We start from the raw sequence: 17,061 nt of genomic DNA on the forward strand, positions 1-17,061 counted from the left end.
CCAATTCTACTGACTCTACTATTTTGTCCCACTAATTCTACCTATTCTATTATTATTATGTCCCTTCATTAGGAGGGTTGGAACCAACCTCATGTGGCGGGGGGCAAGATGTTCCAGAGGGCAGGAGCAACAGCAAGGAAGGCCTTATTCCTGGACCCTGCCATCCAGAATAATCAGACTGACAAAACCCGTTGCATAGCTCCTCTGCCGGCACGAGTGGTACGGCTATCTCATCCCAGTGGGGGGAGATAGTCCCACAAGTAACCTGGACCCGTAGCATGAAGGGCTTTAAAGATGATCACCAACACCTTGAATTGCACCCAGAATTAGTATGGATATACTAATCCATAAAGTAACATAATATATATTCTGTTGATGACTAAAACATATATGTAGAATGTGGTGTGGGTATGTAGATGATGGGATTTCGTTTGTCTTTGTATTGTCTTTATATTTTTGTTTATAATTCAATAAAAAACATCTAAAAAAATGAATTGCACCCAGAAGCAAACTGGTAACCGGTGCAGCTCGCTGTGCTGTCTCGCTCACACACACACACATGTAACTGTTGTTTAGTGAGCTTATTAATATTCCCCCGCAACTCCCTTCACCAAAAACCCAGAACTGTCCCAATTAAATCCAGCCACAAGCAGACCAATGCTAGTCCACAGAGCAATGGCCAATGAGTCCACAAGGCATTTGGAAGTTTCCCAATCAAAATAAACCCAGCAGACAAAATTAAATCAACAATACAAGAGGGTTCACGAGGCAAGAAAAGTCCAGAGTTCACGATCCAAGTCAAGGCATGGTGTCAATCCAAAGCAAGGCAAGAATCACAATGATCAAAAAACACACAGCTAGGAAATGAATACGTTGTTCCCAGCATCGCTATATAGGCAACTTTTGGTGCAGCCCATCAAGAAAGGCGAGGCTTTCTCCTTGCAAGTAATCTGGCTGACTTTCTCTGCTCCTGCCTTTTCTCTGCCCTGCATGTTTTTGGATCAGGTGCAGTTCCTCTTCCTCATCACTGACTGGCTGCAGCTGCATGCTTTCCCCACCTGAAGCCTCAGGACTGTCCTGCTGCAGCTGTGCTCCAGCCAAATCCCTCTCAGACAGCTACTCTAAGTCATTAACCAATTCCCCTCCAGATGTGCCTGGAACTGGTTCATCTTACTCCAAACTGACATCTGTAGAGGTATCTGGGGAAGCATCCAAGGGAGTCATCACACTCGCAGAGCAATGGTGTTACAGGGGCCATTCTTCAGTCCCCCAAAACTACCCATGCTACCGCACTCTGTATCAGATATATATTGATGATTGTGCTCATTTGATTCTATGAGGAAGTTATTTGGTCAATACAGCTTCAGGTTCAAAAGGTTGTTTTTATTATTTACAAATATATACATGCATACGATAATGAACAGGGTGTCCTGTTCATTTTTTTACCCTAATTGTATGACTCAGATGTTGAGAGGAGAGAGAAGTTCACGTGTTGTCTCACTGAGAGATAGATGAGAGAGAGAGGGAAAAAAAGGGAAGATATCCAAGTGGTTTCTAGGTAAGAGTCCAATAAGAGAGTTCATTGGCTGATATAGTCACATGTGATGTCTGTCAAGACTTAACCCCTTCTAGTCTCTGGTGCATCATATGCAGGCAATATCTGACACTCTGCACCAGCTGTAGCTTCTGAATGCTCTTCGAAGGTAGCCCCCCATAGAGTGCATTACAATAGTTCAGTTGTGAGATGACTAGGGACTGAATGACTGAATTCAGGGAATCCTGTCTGCAACTGGCTCACAACATGAAGTTGTGCAAAGGCTCTCCCAGCCGTGACTGCCACCTGTTCCTCAAACAGCGTCACGAGTCCAGGAGAACTCCCAAGTTGTGGACTGGATCTTTCTGGGGCAATGCCACTCCATCCAGAGTCAAAGATGACAAAGTCCTGGAGCCCGGAGCCCGGCATACCCAAAGCCATTCAGTCTTACCAGGGTTCAATCTAAGCCTGTTGTCCACCCCATCCAGGCCCCTAGAGCTTCCAGGCACCGCAAAAGGGCAGCCACAGCATCACTTGGGTCACCAAGAGTGGAAATATAGAGTTGGCTATCATCAGCATACAATATATACCTCAACAGTTTCATATAGATGTTGAAAAGGAGTTGGAGAAAGTACCAAGCCCTGTGGTACACCACAGGATAGCGGCTGAGGGCCGAGACCTCTTACTCCCTATCAATACCGATTGGGACCTGCCACAGAGAAAGGAGCTGAACCAGCCCATAACTGTGTCACCCAGCCCCAGCCCCTGCAGCCGGCCCAAAAGGATACCATGGACAATGGTCTTGAAAGCCACTAAAAGGTCAAGCAGAGCAAGGATGATTGCACCATCCCCATCTCGCTCTCACAAGAGATCATAGACAAATGCGACCAATGTCGTCTCCATGCCATAACCAGCCTTGAATCTTGACTGAAATTTCATCCAGGACCCTCTGCAGCTGCCAGGCCACCACCTTTTCCACAAACTTCCCTAAGAATGAAAAGAATCAAAAGAAAAAACAAGCAAGTCCAGTTGCCTCCTGAAAAAGCACCTTTGAGACAACCATGACCTGGATGACTGAGAATCTCCACAGACTTTTAGCTATACAATTTGGGATGAACACCCGTGGAATGGAGTTGTTGGGAGTAGGAATGGATTTCCAGAGGAAAAAATGCAGACTTACAGGAACCGTTTGCACTACTCAGGTGACCCTGAGGACACAGATAAACCTCCAATGTTGTAACGACCCACTAAAAGGATGCTAAAAGGATGACCAGCTGTCTGCAAGGAATGTAAATCCTTCCATTCCCCACTATCCTGTCAGAGCTGAGGAAGCTTCTTGGTTGAGAAGCAAAATGTCTTCAAAAACAAGCAAGTCCAGCTGCCCCCTGAAAAAGCACCTTTGGGATTCCCTAAGAATGGGAGGTTGGAAACTGGATGAAAATTGTCCAGGCAGGTGGGATCCAGTGATGGTTTTTTAAGGAGGGGGCAAACCAGGGCTTGCTTAAATGCATCTGGAAATGTCCCCTTAACCACAAACCAAATTGGGTTCTCTATCTAACTTGCTTCTTTATAGTAGTTAAGTAGACAGATGCTAGGAATGATATGCTTGATTTGCAAATCATGCTAATTCATTGTTTAATTGTGCTTTTATGACTAAGACATAGTTGGCTAAGTTGTCATAACAAACATAGCTATCAACCAGCAGTGAAATCCAGCCGGATCTATCCGGCTCACACGAACCGGTAAGGCCGGCGGCGGGAGGTTCCACCCACCTGCCAGGACATCATTACATCCCGTTTTTGACCCTCTGAGCATGTGCAGAAGGCTCTGCGCATGCACAGAAGACGCACATGCGGTCACATTTCCGAACCAGTAGCACAGGTAGGTACATTTCACCGCTGCTATCAACCCATCATTTTTCAGGTCATTATGGCTGGATTCAGACAATATTTCAAATCTAAACCCAAACATAACTTAAAGGGATGATTCTTTGTTATAAGTCCAGGAAATATTGGCCACTCAGCCCATATTTTGAAAGACCGGGAAAAATTCGGCTTCTCTACCTTTTCCCCACACACATTATTCCATCCACTTGGTTACTGCCTCAATGCTCTCACTACTGATGACATCCAGAAGGAAGGTTTTCAAATGATCTGAGTTTTTCCAGCTGCTGTGTTCCTCCTGAGGTGAGACAAGCAGTCAACACCTGTAGATCCCAAGCATTCAGCTGCCTGGCCACCTCGTTCCCAAGGCCAGAATCACAGCCCCTTATGAAAATGTATTTCCCTGTCAGGTTGTCCATCAATTATCTTTCTCAATAGTATCATATCACAAAATACAGCAAAACCACCTACATGAGGTAGAGCTATTAGCTTGCTGTTATTAAAATAAAGCCAGACAAAATAGAAAAGGACGTCATTAGATATTAATACAACTATGATATAGGGAGTGCAGAACAGTGGTGGGATCCTACCGGTTTAACAACCGGTTCGCTGAGTGCGTGCACGTGTGCAGTTTGCAGAAAATTGAACTTCCATGTTGCTGAGAGCAAGGAAAACAGCTGAAAAGCGGCAATCCACTCTGCTGCCCCGATCAGCTGGGCTTCAGAAGCAGAAATAAAGGTGAGTATAACACAGGGGCGGACGGGTGGGCCCATTTCAAAGAAAGAGAGAACAGGTTCGCTCACGGCTGTAAGTCAGAGCAAATGGTTCTCCCGAACCGGTCTGAACTGGTAGAATCCCACCACTGGTGCAGAAGAATAGTGAGATGAATGCCACTAGGAACCATTGGGTTTGATGGGCTCACAGATAGCCCTTCACTTACTACCATAAGTGAGCCTGGAATTACAGTTATAAGTTGTAATGATCATTGAGCAAACTGGACCACCATGTGGTCTGTGCCTGATTTTACAACCTTTCTTACAACAGATGTTAAGCAAATGCCACTGTTGTTAAGCAAACATCATGGTCATTATACAAACTTGTTTTCTTCAATAGGTGGGTTTTTTTTTTTGTCAGAAACTAGAAGCAAATACCAGACCTGCAAAAAATGGTAAAAAATTCAGTCATGTGACCAATGGATGCTGCAAACAGCCGTCAATGCAAGCCAATTGCCAAGCACCCAAAATACCATCATAGGCGTGTGCAGCTCTCGTAATTCCAGAATCACGACATAAGTAGATCTGGGGAAGTTTGTTGTAACTTTGAAAGATCGCTAATTGGTCATTAAGCGAGGCTACCTGTATCTTGTTTCGGAGGAACAGGAAACTCGAGAAAGAAGGTAATTTAGCACTATCTATCAAGAATGAACTTACTTGTACACAGGCCCTCCAGGTTGCTGGTAACATCCAGGCCTATGTTGGGAACATCTCAGGGATGGGCTCTACTTACCTTTACTACCGGTTCACAACAGGAGCACGCGGATTCCATTCTACATGAAACATGACATGACTGCAGCCTATTATTTTCCTTCTGCCTTCTCTATTAACTCTGCTTCTCAGAATCAAAGTTGCAAAGCAAATTGCAAACATGACTGTGGTAATAAATGCACACTGGTTGCAAAGCACCGAATAGTGATCATGTAACCACAATACGCTGCATCATTTGTGAATGTGTTGAGTGGTCATAAAACTACTCACAACATAACACAACGGGGACTACCTATGAATGTTTCTCATGGTATTTGCAGTTTTCTTCTAAATATAGGGAGGTTGGATAAATCAAATTTACTTTGAATTGTGTGCAGCAGTGTTCATCCTCCAGAAGAATGCCTGCAACTGATATTACAGACCAACATCATGATGAAAGCAGCATTATTTCTGCTGTGCTTTATGGAATTAAAAAAGTAATATGGGGAATTAATATTGTATATCAGGGGTGTCAAAATCGTGGCCCATGGGCCAGATACGTCACATACTGGCCACCCCCACCCCCGGTTTAACGAAGGGGGGAAAAGTTACGATACATCATGTGCCGCTGCCAGTTTGACACCCCTGATGTATATGGTGATTGTAGCAAGATTATAGTATACAAAAACTTGGAAAAGCAATGAAATGTCCACAGTGCAAAATTGAACTATAGCAATAGCAATAGCACTTAGACTTATATACTGCTTCACAGTTCTTTTCCAGCCCTCTCTAAGTGGTTTACAGAGTCAGCATATTGCCCCCAACAATCTGGATCCTCATTTTACCGACCTCGGAAGGATGGAAGGCTGAGTCAACCTTGAGCCAGTGAGACTCGAACTGCCAAACTGCTGGCAGCCGGCAGTCAGCAGAAGTAGCCTGCAGTACTGCATTCTAACCACTGCACCACCGCAGCTCTAACTGAAGCTTGGCAAAGCTTCATGGTTCATATGATTCATATGGTTTTTATAATTCATGGTTGACTAAGTTTTTATCATTCTGAGAATCGGTTCTTACAGAATACTTTCTTGGTTTCCATTCCAGCTTGCCAGAAGAAACACCTACCAGGCACCAAGAGACAAGTTGTGATTTTAGGAATCATTGACCATCTCACTAAAAGGGTTCATTTCGTTCCTCTTCACTTCCGCAACAATGGAGATTCTCAGTCATCCAGGTCATGGTTGTCCCAAAGGTGCTTTTTTGAGGAGGCAACTGGACTTTATTTTTTCTTTCTTCATGGAAGATGTTTTGCTTCTCATCCAAGAAGAGAAAAGCAGAGCTAAAGAAACTTCTTGGATGAGAAGCGAAATGTCTTCCAAGAAGAAAGAAAAAATAAAGTCCAGTTGCCTCCTGAAAAAAGCACCTTTGGGTATTCTCCAATTACTTCATATCCCCAGTTACCTCATATCTCATAACTGTACAGGCCATGAATTTGTTTTTAGAAAGTTCTACTTCAAGGGTGTCAAACTCAAGGCCCAGAGGCTGGATCCGGCCTATGGGGTGCTTAGGTCTGGCCCACGAGGCCGCCCTGGAAACAATGAAGGACTGGCCGGGGGTGCCTCTGCCAGCGAAAACAGCGTGTAGTCCTCCTGAGCTCAGTTTTCACTGGCAGAGGGTTGCAGGAGGCTGTCACAGCCAAAAACGGAGCTCGGGAGCCCGTTTCTCTAACAGAGCAGCCAGGCCACCACAAGAGCCCTCCCACAAGTGATGTCGAGCTGGTCATGCCCCCTAGCCACACCCCTCCACTCCCTCCCCAAGGTCAAACACAACCTTGATGTGGCCCTCAATGAAATCGAGTTTGACACCCTTGTTCTACTTCATTTATTGGATGTAAAATCCCATCCATCTTCTGCCCATCCTCCACAATTGGATGGCAAAGTAGAGAAGATGAATGTCACCTTGGAGCAATCCCTCTCTTGCTGACAATTATCCTGATCTATGTTAATGCCGTTCAAGCCTATTCTCTTATGTCACTGCTTCAAGCCATGTATAGTTGCAAGCAATGTTAAATGCTTTGTGGTCCTCCTCATTCCAGAGCTCTCCCCTTTTCTACAGGAATTGTAGGCTACTCATGATCTCCTCAGGGATTATGTAGATCATGCCAAGGGCTTTTATTACACTGTGCTGATTGGCAACACCAGAACCAAGAGTTTTGAACAGCATGTCTAACTTTCTACCAGATGTCTCCCCTTTACATCTGTCTAAGAAATCAGACAAGTTTATTAGACCATTTTCCATACGTGTACTGATTAATCTCATCAGCTTTCACTTATAGCTTCTACCCACTCTGAAAATATGTCCTGTTTTCCACCATTCCTTCCTAGACTTGGAACTGTGTTTTTCCCCCTTGCACACTCCTGCCCTGCCACACTTCTCTCAATGCAGGGGATGAAGAATTCAAAGAGAAATATATTTAGGGCTCTTGGGACAAAAGGGGAAAGTACATACTCAATGTAATTCATTTGAAAGGTTACTCCGATACAGAAAGAAGTTGGGATGCTTCAAGTAGTGTGTGTACTTTCCCCTTTTGTCCCAAGAGTCACAATGTTTGGCAGCTCCATTTCTTAAAAGTCCAAACTACTTAATTGGCACATATTCTGGCTCTGGCATCTGATACCGATTCTGATTGGTTTAAGGAGGGAAGGGAAAACATTAGAGCACCTCCTCTATCCAGAGCAAGATTTTGGGATTCTGGAATAGCGGTTGCATCAGGCAAAAGGGAGAAACTCCAACTGAAGGAGGTGGGGGTGGGATTGACATAGTGACAGAGAAGGATGGATGTTGATGACAGGCCACAGAGGTGTATTTTACCAGTGTTGTTGAAGTATGTTGGTCAGAGGAAGGTTTAGTAGGTCTCTGGATGCTGCAGGAATTGTTAACCAATAGGGAAGGAGCACCTGGTGCCCTCTGAAAGCAATTATATCTGGGGTTCCCAAGGTATACGTAAGTATACCTACACTTTGCTTTTTGCCTGGTGATCAGTATCTCACGTTGGGCCATCTTCTGATTTCATCTGGCCTAAATTAGGCCACTTACTGGATTGCATTACCATCTTCTTTGGATAGCTTTGTTCTCTGTTTGTCTTCTTGCTCAGTTATTATTATTAGTTCAATTTATATGCCGCCTTTCTCCGGAGACTCAGGGCGGCTCAGTTTGCTTGTTTTTCTCTTTTCTTTTCTCCCTTCAAGCCTTGTTGAGTTACTGACTGCAGATGGAGTCCATAACACAACATTTTTGTGTTGGCCCCTATACACTGTCCCCAGATATCTGTGAAGCTCCAACCCTCATGGATTTTATAAGATCATTAAAGACACTTTTCTTTCACCAGGACTTCAGCCCCAGCTAAACGGTTATTGGCCCTCACCTGAGGAAGATTAATTTATTGCCATTATTATTTTTAATCATTTTGATTTATTCTACTGTTGCTTATAGAATTTTAACACTTGTACCCACCCAAGAGCATTTTGAACTTGCATTGTCTATAAAAACTGTAAATAACTAAATAACTCAGGTCATTCTCATTACGGGATCCGGCTATGTGTCATCTCCATGGAGGCCTTGATACGGCCACACAACCCTGCCCATTTCACCCTGGATTTTCCAGCACGGCTGACCCACCACAGCCCTTTGTCCACAGCTGGTCCTCCACCGCTGTTATACTGCCACCACAACTTCTCTGAAGCTGCCTAATCATGACCGGTGCACCACAAGCCAAATCTTCACGGCTAATTCCCCCCTGCAGACGATTAAACACGCCTCTCTGGGGCTTCTAGCTTCTGGCGCATGCCTGATGGGGAGAGGCACAGGAGGCAATAGCAGCAGCAATACTGGAAAGCAGTGGTGGTTAGGGAGGGCTGTGGTGTCACGTTTGCCAGCAGTGTTTGGTTGGTGAGGTTGCGGGGTGGGGGTTGACAGAGAGGCTTTGCCAGCAGCCTTTGGATAGCGCTGGGTAGGAGACGAAGAGAGTGGCTGGAATGTACTATTCTTATTCCCGGGATCTGTTACCTCCTTTTCCAGCAAGAGACATGCACCAACTCGCAAACCCCTTCCGTAGGTTTAAATCAGTGGTGGGTTGCTACCAGTTTGCCCCAGATCGGGCGAACTGGTAGTGGCAGTGGCAGGAGGCTCCGCCCACCCACCCGGACGTTTCTGCGCATGCACACAAGCCCATGCGCGCACCCACGAATGAACTGGTATTGACGGGCTTTGAAACCCACCCCTAGATTAAATGAAACGTTAATGTTTAATCACGTTTCATTGGTTGGTTGGCTGGGATGAACTTTGGAGTTGGCCATGGAAGGGTGCGCATGTGTCTGTTGGTGCGTGTCTCTGGATGGAAAGGTGGGTTTCAGCATGCTGCTGGCTTACTTTAAAATGATTCCCAACTTCCCCACCCCCTTTTTTTTTCTTCTTCTTTTCTTTCTGGCTTCCTTTTCATCAAAGTTCAGCCACTGTGACGACGTCAATCAATCAGATTCTGGTAGCCAAGCAACTGGGTCAAGTGGCCACACACACACACACACCATTTTGGAGCTGTGGCTGCTTTCCTGCCAACCTCCCTCACCCTGCTTTTAATCTGCTCTTGATTTATCATGACAAGGGTGCCCCCCCTTTTTTTTCCCGCCCCTGCCCACTTCTCAAAAGCATTTTTTCTTCCTTCCTTCCTTCCTTCCTTCCTTCCTTCCTTCCTTCCTTCCTTCCTTCTCCTTCCTTCTTTCCTTCCTTCCTTCCTCCCTCCTTCCCTTCCCTCCTCCTCCTCCTCCTCCTCCTCCTTCTTTTCTTCTTCTCCTTTTTCTTCTTTTTCTTCTTATTCTCTTCCTCCTCCTTTTGGGACAGTATCAAAGGATCGTGGAAATGCTCACCACAACCTGAGGCTAACACTGAGAAGATCTGAGCCAATATCTGACAGATGCTTTGCATAATCCTCAGAACAGCCTGCCCAGCTTCCCATGACCTTTTCTTATTTACAAAAGGTAAATCTCCTGAAATAGGATGGTCAGGCAGCTGTCATATGCAATACATATGTTTCATCACCTCTCAGAAAAACCTCGCTTTGTGGCGAAGGTTGTTGAGAGTGTGGTTGCACGACAGCTTCCCCAGTACCTGGATGAAACGACGTATCTAGATCCGTTCCAGTCGGGTTTCAGGCCTGGGTACAGCACGGAAACGGCATTGGTCGCGTTGGTGGATAATCTCTGGAGGGCTCGGGACAGAGGCTGTTCCTCTGTCCTGGTCCTATTAGATCTCTCAGCGGCTTTTGATACCATCGACCATGGTATCATGCTGCACCGGTTGGAAGAGTTGGGGGTGGGAGGCACCGTATTACGGTGGTTCTCCTCCTTTCTCTCCGACCGGTCGCAGTCTGTGTTGACAGGGGGGCAGAGGTCGACCCCGAGGCCCCTTATATGTGGGGTGCCACAAGGATCGGTCCTCTCGCCCCTTCTGTTCAACATTTATGTGAAGCCGCTGGGCGAGATCATCCGTGGTTTCGGGGTGGAGTACCATCAGTACGCTGACGACACCCAGCTGTACATCTCCACCCCAGACCACCCCAACGATGCCCTTGAAGTGATGTCCCGGTGCCTGGAGGCCGTACGGATCTGGATGGGGAGGAACAGGCTCAGACTCAACCCATCCAAGACCGAGTGGCTGTGGTTTCCGACGTCCCGATATAGTCAGCTGGTGCCATCGCTGACTATTGGGGGCAAAGCATTGGCCCCCACGGAGAGGGCTCGCAACTTGGGTGTCCTCCTGGATTCACGGCTGTCTTTAGAAGAGCACTTGACGGCCGTGACCGGGAGGATTTTTCATCAGGTTCGCCTGATTCGCCAGTTGCGTCCCTTTCTGGATCGGGACTCGTTACGCACGGTCACTCATGCCCTCGTCACCTCCCGTCTGGACTATTGTAATGCTCTCTACATGGGGCTCCCCTTGAGGAGCACTCGGAGGCTCCAACTGGCGCAGAGTGCGGCCGCGCGGGTGGTGATGGGAGCGATGTGGCGCTCCCATGTAACGCCTCTCCTGCGCGAGCTGCACTGGCTCCCTGTGGTCTTCCGAGTGCGCTTCAAGGTCTTGGTTATCACCTTCAGAGCGCTCCATGGCTTAGGACCTGGTTATTTACGGGACCGCCTGCTACCACCAATAGCCTCCCACCGACCAGTACGCTCCCATAGAGAGGGGCTCCTCCGGGTGCCGTCAGCCAAACAATGTCGACTGGCGGCCCCCAGGGGGAGAGCCTTCTCTGTGGGGGCACCTACGATCTGGAACGAGCTCCCCCCGGAGATACGGAGGATTCCGGATCTGCGTACCTTCCGTCGCGCGCTTAAGACGTTCTTATTCCATCAAGCCGGCCTGACCTAAACTTTTCTTCTTTTAAATGGAATTTTAAATTTGGTTTTAAATTATTGGGGTTTTAAAATGGTTCAGCCAAATTTATTTAATTAGTTTTATCTCTATTTTAAATTTTGTATCTATATGTTTTATTTTATGGCTGTTCACCGCCCTGAGTCCTTCGGGAGTAGGGCGGTATACAAATTTAATAAAATGAAAATGAAAAAATGAAATGAAAAAAGCACCTTTGAAACAACCATGACCTGGATGACTAAGAATCGCCATAGATACCTCTTATGCTACTTCATCTCCTGTAGTCTTTCCGAAAATGAGTGGACCCTCTGGGATCCACATACGTGGAGAGTCCGCATAGGTGTGTCCCAGTGGTAGGATTCAAGTAATTTAACAACCGGTTCTCTGCCCTAATGATTTCTTCCAACAACCAGTTTGCCAAACTGCTCAAAAAGTTAACAACCGGTTCTCCCGAAGTGGTGCGAACTGGCTGAATCCCATCACTGGTGTGTCCCAATCCAAGGCTGCTATTTACTCATTCCAAGCAGCAACCAAAGCCTCAGCCAAACTTCTCTTACTCACATGTTACTAATTTAACAACTGCAGTGATTCACTTAACAACTGTGGCAAGAAAGGTTGTAAAATGGGGCAGAATTCACTTAACGACTGTCTCACTTATCAACAGAAATATTGGGCTCAATTGTAGTCACAAGTAGAGGACTACCTGTATACGACGTATTTAGACTACTGTCACGGGGTTTGCAAAAAGTCTGCCTTTATGTGGTTTGTTCTACTTTCATAATTATAAACTGAAGCATTTTGAGGCTTTTCAGGGTATTTTTTTATTCGTTTTTTAACAACTCTCTTCTCTTGCGGCCATCCTCATATCAGCCTACCAGAATGTAAACATACGTAAATAACACATACAGAAATCCATGGGCAGCGTGTGTGTAAAGGGAAGATGCTAGTAAGTTATTTGATATTTTTGCGAAGAAAGGATATGCATTAATCCATGGACAATTGGAAGTTCAGAGGCCGAATATCAGTGACTGAATAGGTTTAGAAGAGAAACTTCAAATAATGATTAGCTAGCATTCTCTGTCCTTGGCTAGTTTGGATGAAGAAAGTGAGTAGTTGGCTGGTTGGCTGAAGATTTTCTTAGCAAGATCCAGACCATACACACACACACAGCTATGGATGCCACTATGCCTAAAGCATTGGAGATCTGCAAATGGTGAACAAAAGGGGCCTTGTGAATGATTGGTCAATAGGAACTCTGCTGATATGACAAGCCTCAGTGTGGCTGGATTGGAAGAGCTAAGTGCCCTTGGTCTGGAATCACTCTTACAGTGGGCAAAAACTGGCACTGGCATACTTTTAACTGCATGGATTGGCCAAAGTTGGCAGTTGGAACTTCTATTCATCGATTTCCTTCCTCCCAACTTTTCCACCCTATTCCGTTTACAGAGCTTGAGCGGGTTTAGGATAAGATCGAGTCACCACAAAATCGGTGATGGAAGTGGGCAAGTAAGAGAGAGGAATGAAGATCCACCGGGAATCCCATCCAGCAGAATAGCGTGTATGAGGGTACTTGGATATCAAAGCATGCTCCATACAGTCAGTCACCATGTAGAGGTCTGTGCAGCAACGAGTTGCAAGGTTGTATTTGAACATCTCGTAAACTGTTTTGAGAGAGAAAGAGGGAGGGAGGGAGGGAGGGAGGGAGGGAGGGAGAGTGAGCAGGTGGAAGGGAAAGAAAGGAAGTCAGTATGGAGATGTGGGGTCAAAATACCAGAGAGAATATAAATAAATAAAAAAGCCTTCTCATTACTACATGAATAAGACAGTGATAGCTTTTAAATTTAAGGGCAGCTTTCTCTGACTTCTAAGATGGGAAAAGTCAGTCTCTTCCCAGAGTTATTACAAAAAACCAAAGCACAGGTAAGCTCTATGAGCTCTGTTATTGCAGCTCAGCATGGAAAAGCAGAATTGTGTTTTAGAAGAGGACTTTCAGACCAGGAGAAAAGTCAAGCCCATGAATGGTCCAATTGATGCCTTGACATCCAGGGTTAGGACACCAAGAAACTCGAAGTCATTCTTGGCTGACTCTCCCAGGCTGCGTTACTTCCTCATCCAATAGCCCAGAAGAATTTTCCTCACCCCGTGACTTTATAAAGCATCTGGAAATTAAGACCATTTTAAAAAATCCCCTCCAGATTTCAACTCATTCATCCACTTTGGCCACCATGATGTCTGGGGCTTCTGTCCAGATCTGAGTGAACATGGTCCCAATTGGTGGATTCCCGTGCTTCTTCCCTCACATGCACACCTATATCAGGAACCTAAGTGCCAATTGCTTTGGGCAGGACAGTTCTTTTCATAACCGGAGGTAAAAAAAGGACAACCTTAGATCAGAGGTGTTAATAACAGCTGAGCACTGACACCCAACCAAGAGGCCCAAAAAATGGACTTCAATGCATGTGACAAAAGGGTGGCCTTCAATCACCCATATGATGGGTGCTACTGATGCTGAGCAACAGTCCCTCCCAACTTCTGACTCCTGGTAAGGTTCCCCCAATTAGCCTGCAAGCCACGTAAAGACTCACATGCATCGAAGTAAGGCCGGCCATAGCTTTCTTTGATTTCTTCTGGGACTTTGATCCATTGCTGCTCCAGGATCTCAAGATTTTTGGGGATGTCAGTCATGGATGTGCGGAAATAGCCTGGCTCGATTATGGCTACTGACACCCCAAATGGGTGGATCTCACGCCTAGAAAGAAATTATCAGTTCAGAGTCACTACCTGGGATTGCTGCTTCTTCCTCTAGCAGAGCATAAGACATTTCAAGCAATCTGACCATTTTCTTTTTTTTTTTTTAATTTTAAAAAGCAAAACTTTATTCATTCTTAAAAACATTTAAAACATACAAAAGCTTGATTAAGTTAAAAGTTAACTTAATCAAGAAACAAATTTACATATACATATACAATAAACAACTTCAACTACTAACTAATTTATATTATTATATATACATATATACAAACCTACAGTGACATATTTCATTTTCTATCTATCTGACAGTGCATTTTTTAATTATATTAATTTCCTCTAAATTTCATCTCTACCCATTTGGCCTCCTCTGATTTATCCACTGGTACCATCTATTCCATATTATAAAATATTTTGAGTCCTCCTTATCCTGTAACTCTAAGGTTAATTTGTCCATTTCTGCGCATGTGTATATCTTTTGTATTAGCTCCTAATAGATTGATCAGTTGGCAATCTATTTGTTTTCCAAAGTTGCGCTACCGCTAGTCTAGCTGTCGTTATTATGTGAAGTATTAAATATTTTATGTCATTCCTAATGTTCTTTTTAATCATACCTAATAAAAAAATTTCGGGTTCTAATTCAATTTCATAATCTGTTATTTCTGCTATCCATGTTTTTATCTTGTTCCAATATTTCTTAATTTCTGGGCAGAGCCACCAAGCGTGATAAAAAGTTCCCTGTGCTTTTTTACACTTCCAACAGATCGGGTTTACATTTGGGTACATTTTTGCTAACCTTGCGGGTTAGCAAAAATGCAATCTGACCATTTTCAATCTGGTGAGACAATACCATTTCTACATCAATCCTGCCATGGAAATGTTCTCTTTGCCATTTAAGCAATTCCCATCTTTTGTTTCACTTGATTATTAATGAATACTAATAAATTATTGCTCTCTGCATTGGATTTCATGGCAGAGATTCATCTATTTTGGCAAGCATGTACTGAATTAAAGTCACCTAGTATACCTTTTTCAGCCTTGTCTATGTTACAGGGTTATTATGGCAATGATATCTGGGTACTATGTATATAGTCTAGTTTAAGTTCCTGAAGGAAAGGCACGTTATATATTCAAAAGATGAGGAAATAAATACATTAACTGTATAGCTAAACTTTTCTTTTCAAACATGGTTGATTTTCAGAAAATAAACCATTTTCCTCAACAGTTTAACGAAATAAAAGCTTGGCCTATTTTCCTAGATCAGACCAGATATAATAGACTATAGACTATAGACTATAATAGACACCTAGCAAATCCCTTGATTGAGTTCCACTTTCCTCATCATCATCTATCTGGGACAGGAACGTGGAAACATTTATTCCTTCTCAGATATCTGCTCAAATCTGCTATTTGAAGCGGCATGAGATTACCTGAGACTATCAGAGAAGGCCTCCACTCCATACTTTGAGGGACAGTAGCCACCTCCCATGGTACTCAGTCGACCCATGATGCTGGACATGTTGACCACTCTTCCCCTGGCCTTCTTCACCAAAGGCAACATATGCAGTGTCACATCAATCAGCCCAATTAGATTGACGTTCAGCACTTTTATATAATCCTCTTTGGTCAGCCATTCATTGGGGGAGGCAGGGTACGCAATTCCAGCATTGTTTACCAAGCCCCAGAGTCCTGCAAAGAAAAGACAGCAAGTATGTAAAAGTTTACACAAGAAAAAGACTGAAAATCTGGCCCACACTGAGCAGAGGGGGGGGGGGGGATCAGTCAATATAAAAACAAATTTATTTTTCCTCTTCATGTCAATATCTTTAGTTTAACTGGGAGTCCTCAAAAATCTTCTATGTGTGTTTCTTAGCCTAAGGGGAAATTTCCTTGAATAAAATTAAATTAAGAGCCAAAACACCTTGAAATAATGTTTTAATCAGCACTACATAATCCCATGATCTAGGATTAAATATATCATTAAAATGTATCATTTCTCCCTAATCATAAGCCTTCTGAGATATTTAATCTCATAAAGAGACTTTCCTAATCAATTTATAATCTGTTCCAGATTATTGAGAAGCTGTTTACTGTACCTTTGTTCCCCACACATTCTTTTACCCAAATAGTCGCTGCCTCAATGCTCTCAGTACTGGTGACATCCAGCAGGGTGGTTTTCAAACGATCCGATGTGAGCCTCTCCAGTTCCTGTGCTCCCTTCTGGGTGAGACAAGCAGCCAACACCCGCAGACCCTGGGCATCCAGTTGCCTGGCCAGCTGGTTTCCAAAACCAGAATCACAGCCGGTAATGAAGACATATTTCTCTCTCAGGTTGTCTACCTGCTGTCTTTCCCGATAGGACCGTATCACAAAGTACAGCAAAACTGCCAATGCCAGGTAGAGCCACATGCTTGCTGTGTATTAAAACAAGTCAAAATTTAAAGTCTTTGGGTTTCCTGTTTCGTTTCGTTTTTAAACCAACTTTCCTGGTGTTTTTTCTTCTATCTGTCGTCCTTCTGATGTCAATCGGCAGCAATGTGTTCCCATGAGAACTGGTATGGAACATCCAATTCACAGATTAATGGTTAATAAAATGATGTTTGCTATAGCTGCTCTGTAGTTCATTGCACCTTCCCTTTAGCAAACAATCTCCTCAGCAGCGTGGCCAATTCTGACTATGCAACTTTACCTGGAATAAATCAGCACAGCTGAAATGTTACTAGAGGTGAAAGGTGCTTTTGAGACAACTATGACTTTGATGACTGAGAATTTCCACAGACACACTAGAGGTGGATTTTCACTGTTCTCCTGCTACAAATGAACTACTGTTCCATGTCAAGAAATTTGGTATTTTTGTAAAAGTAGTCCTCAATTTACAATTGGTTATCTAGCAAGTGTTTGAAGTCAGGGGTGAAATGCTCCCAGTTCAGACCGGATTGCCCGATCCGGTAGCGATGGAGGCGGGTGGTTCGGAGAACCGGTAGCAAAAATCCCTGCCCTACCCCCACATGCC

The 17,061-nt window shown here is 44.4% G+C and overlaps 1 protein-coding gene across 1 annotated transcript; it reads right to left on the minus strand.

The window, feature by feature from the left end:
• Nucleotides 1-12,648: 12,648 nt before the first annotated feature.
• On the minus strand, nucleotides 12,649-16,545 carry LOC117662721 (17-beta-hydroxysteroid dehydrogenase type 6-like). Its single transcript, XM_034412269.3, has 4 exons — nucleotides 16,145-16,545; nucleotides 15,479-15,737; nucleotides 13,886-14,049; nucleotides 12,649-12,961 (listed from the first exon to the last, which is right to left on the minus strand). The coding sequence occupies exons 1-4, from the start codon at nucleotides 16,455-16,457 to the stop codon at nucleotides 12,741-12,743; spliced, it is 957 nt and encodes a 318-aa protein (XP_034268160.2). The 5' UTR covers nucleotides 16,458-16,545; the 3' UTR covers nucleotides 12,649-12,740.
• Between the last annotated feature and the right edge of the window lie 516 nt (nucleotides 16,546-17,061).

The sequence above is a fragment of the Pantherophis guttatus genome, chromosome 2 (genome assembly GCF_059756535.1).
Source record: "Pantherophis guttatus breed Tessera chromosome 2, ASM5975653v1, whole genome shotgun sequence".
Lineage (NCBI taxonomy): Eukaryota > Metazoa > Chordata > Lepidosauria > Squamata > Colubridae > Pantherophis > Pantherophis guttatus.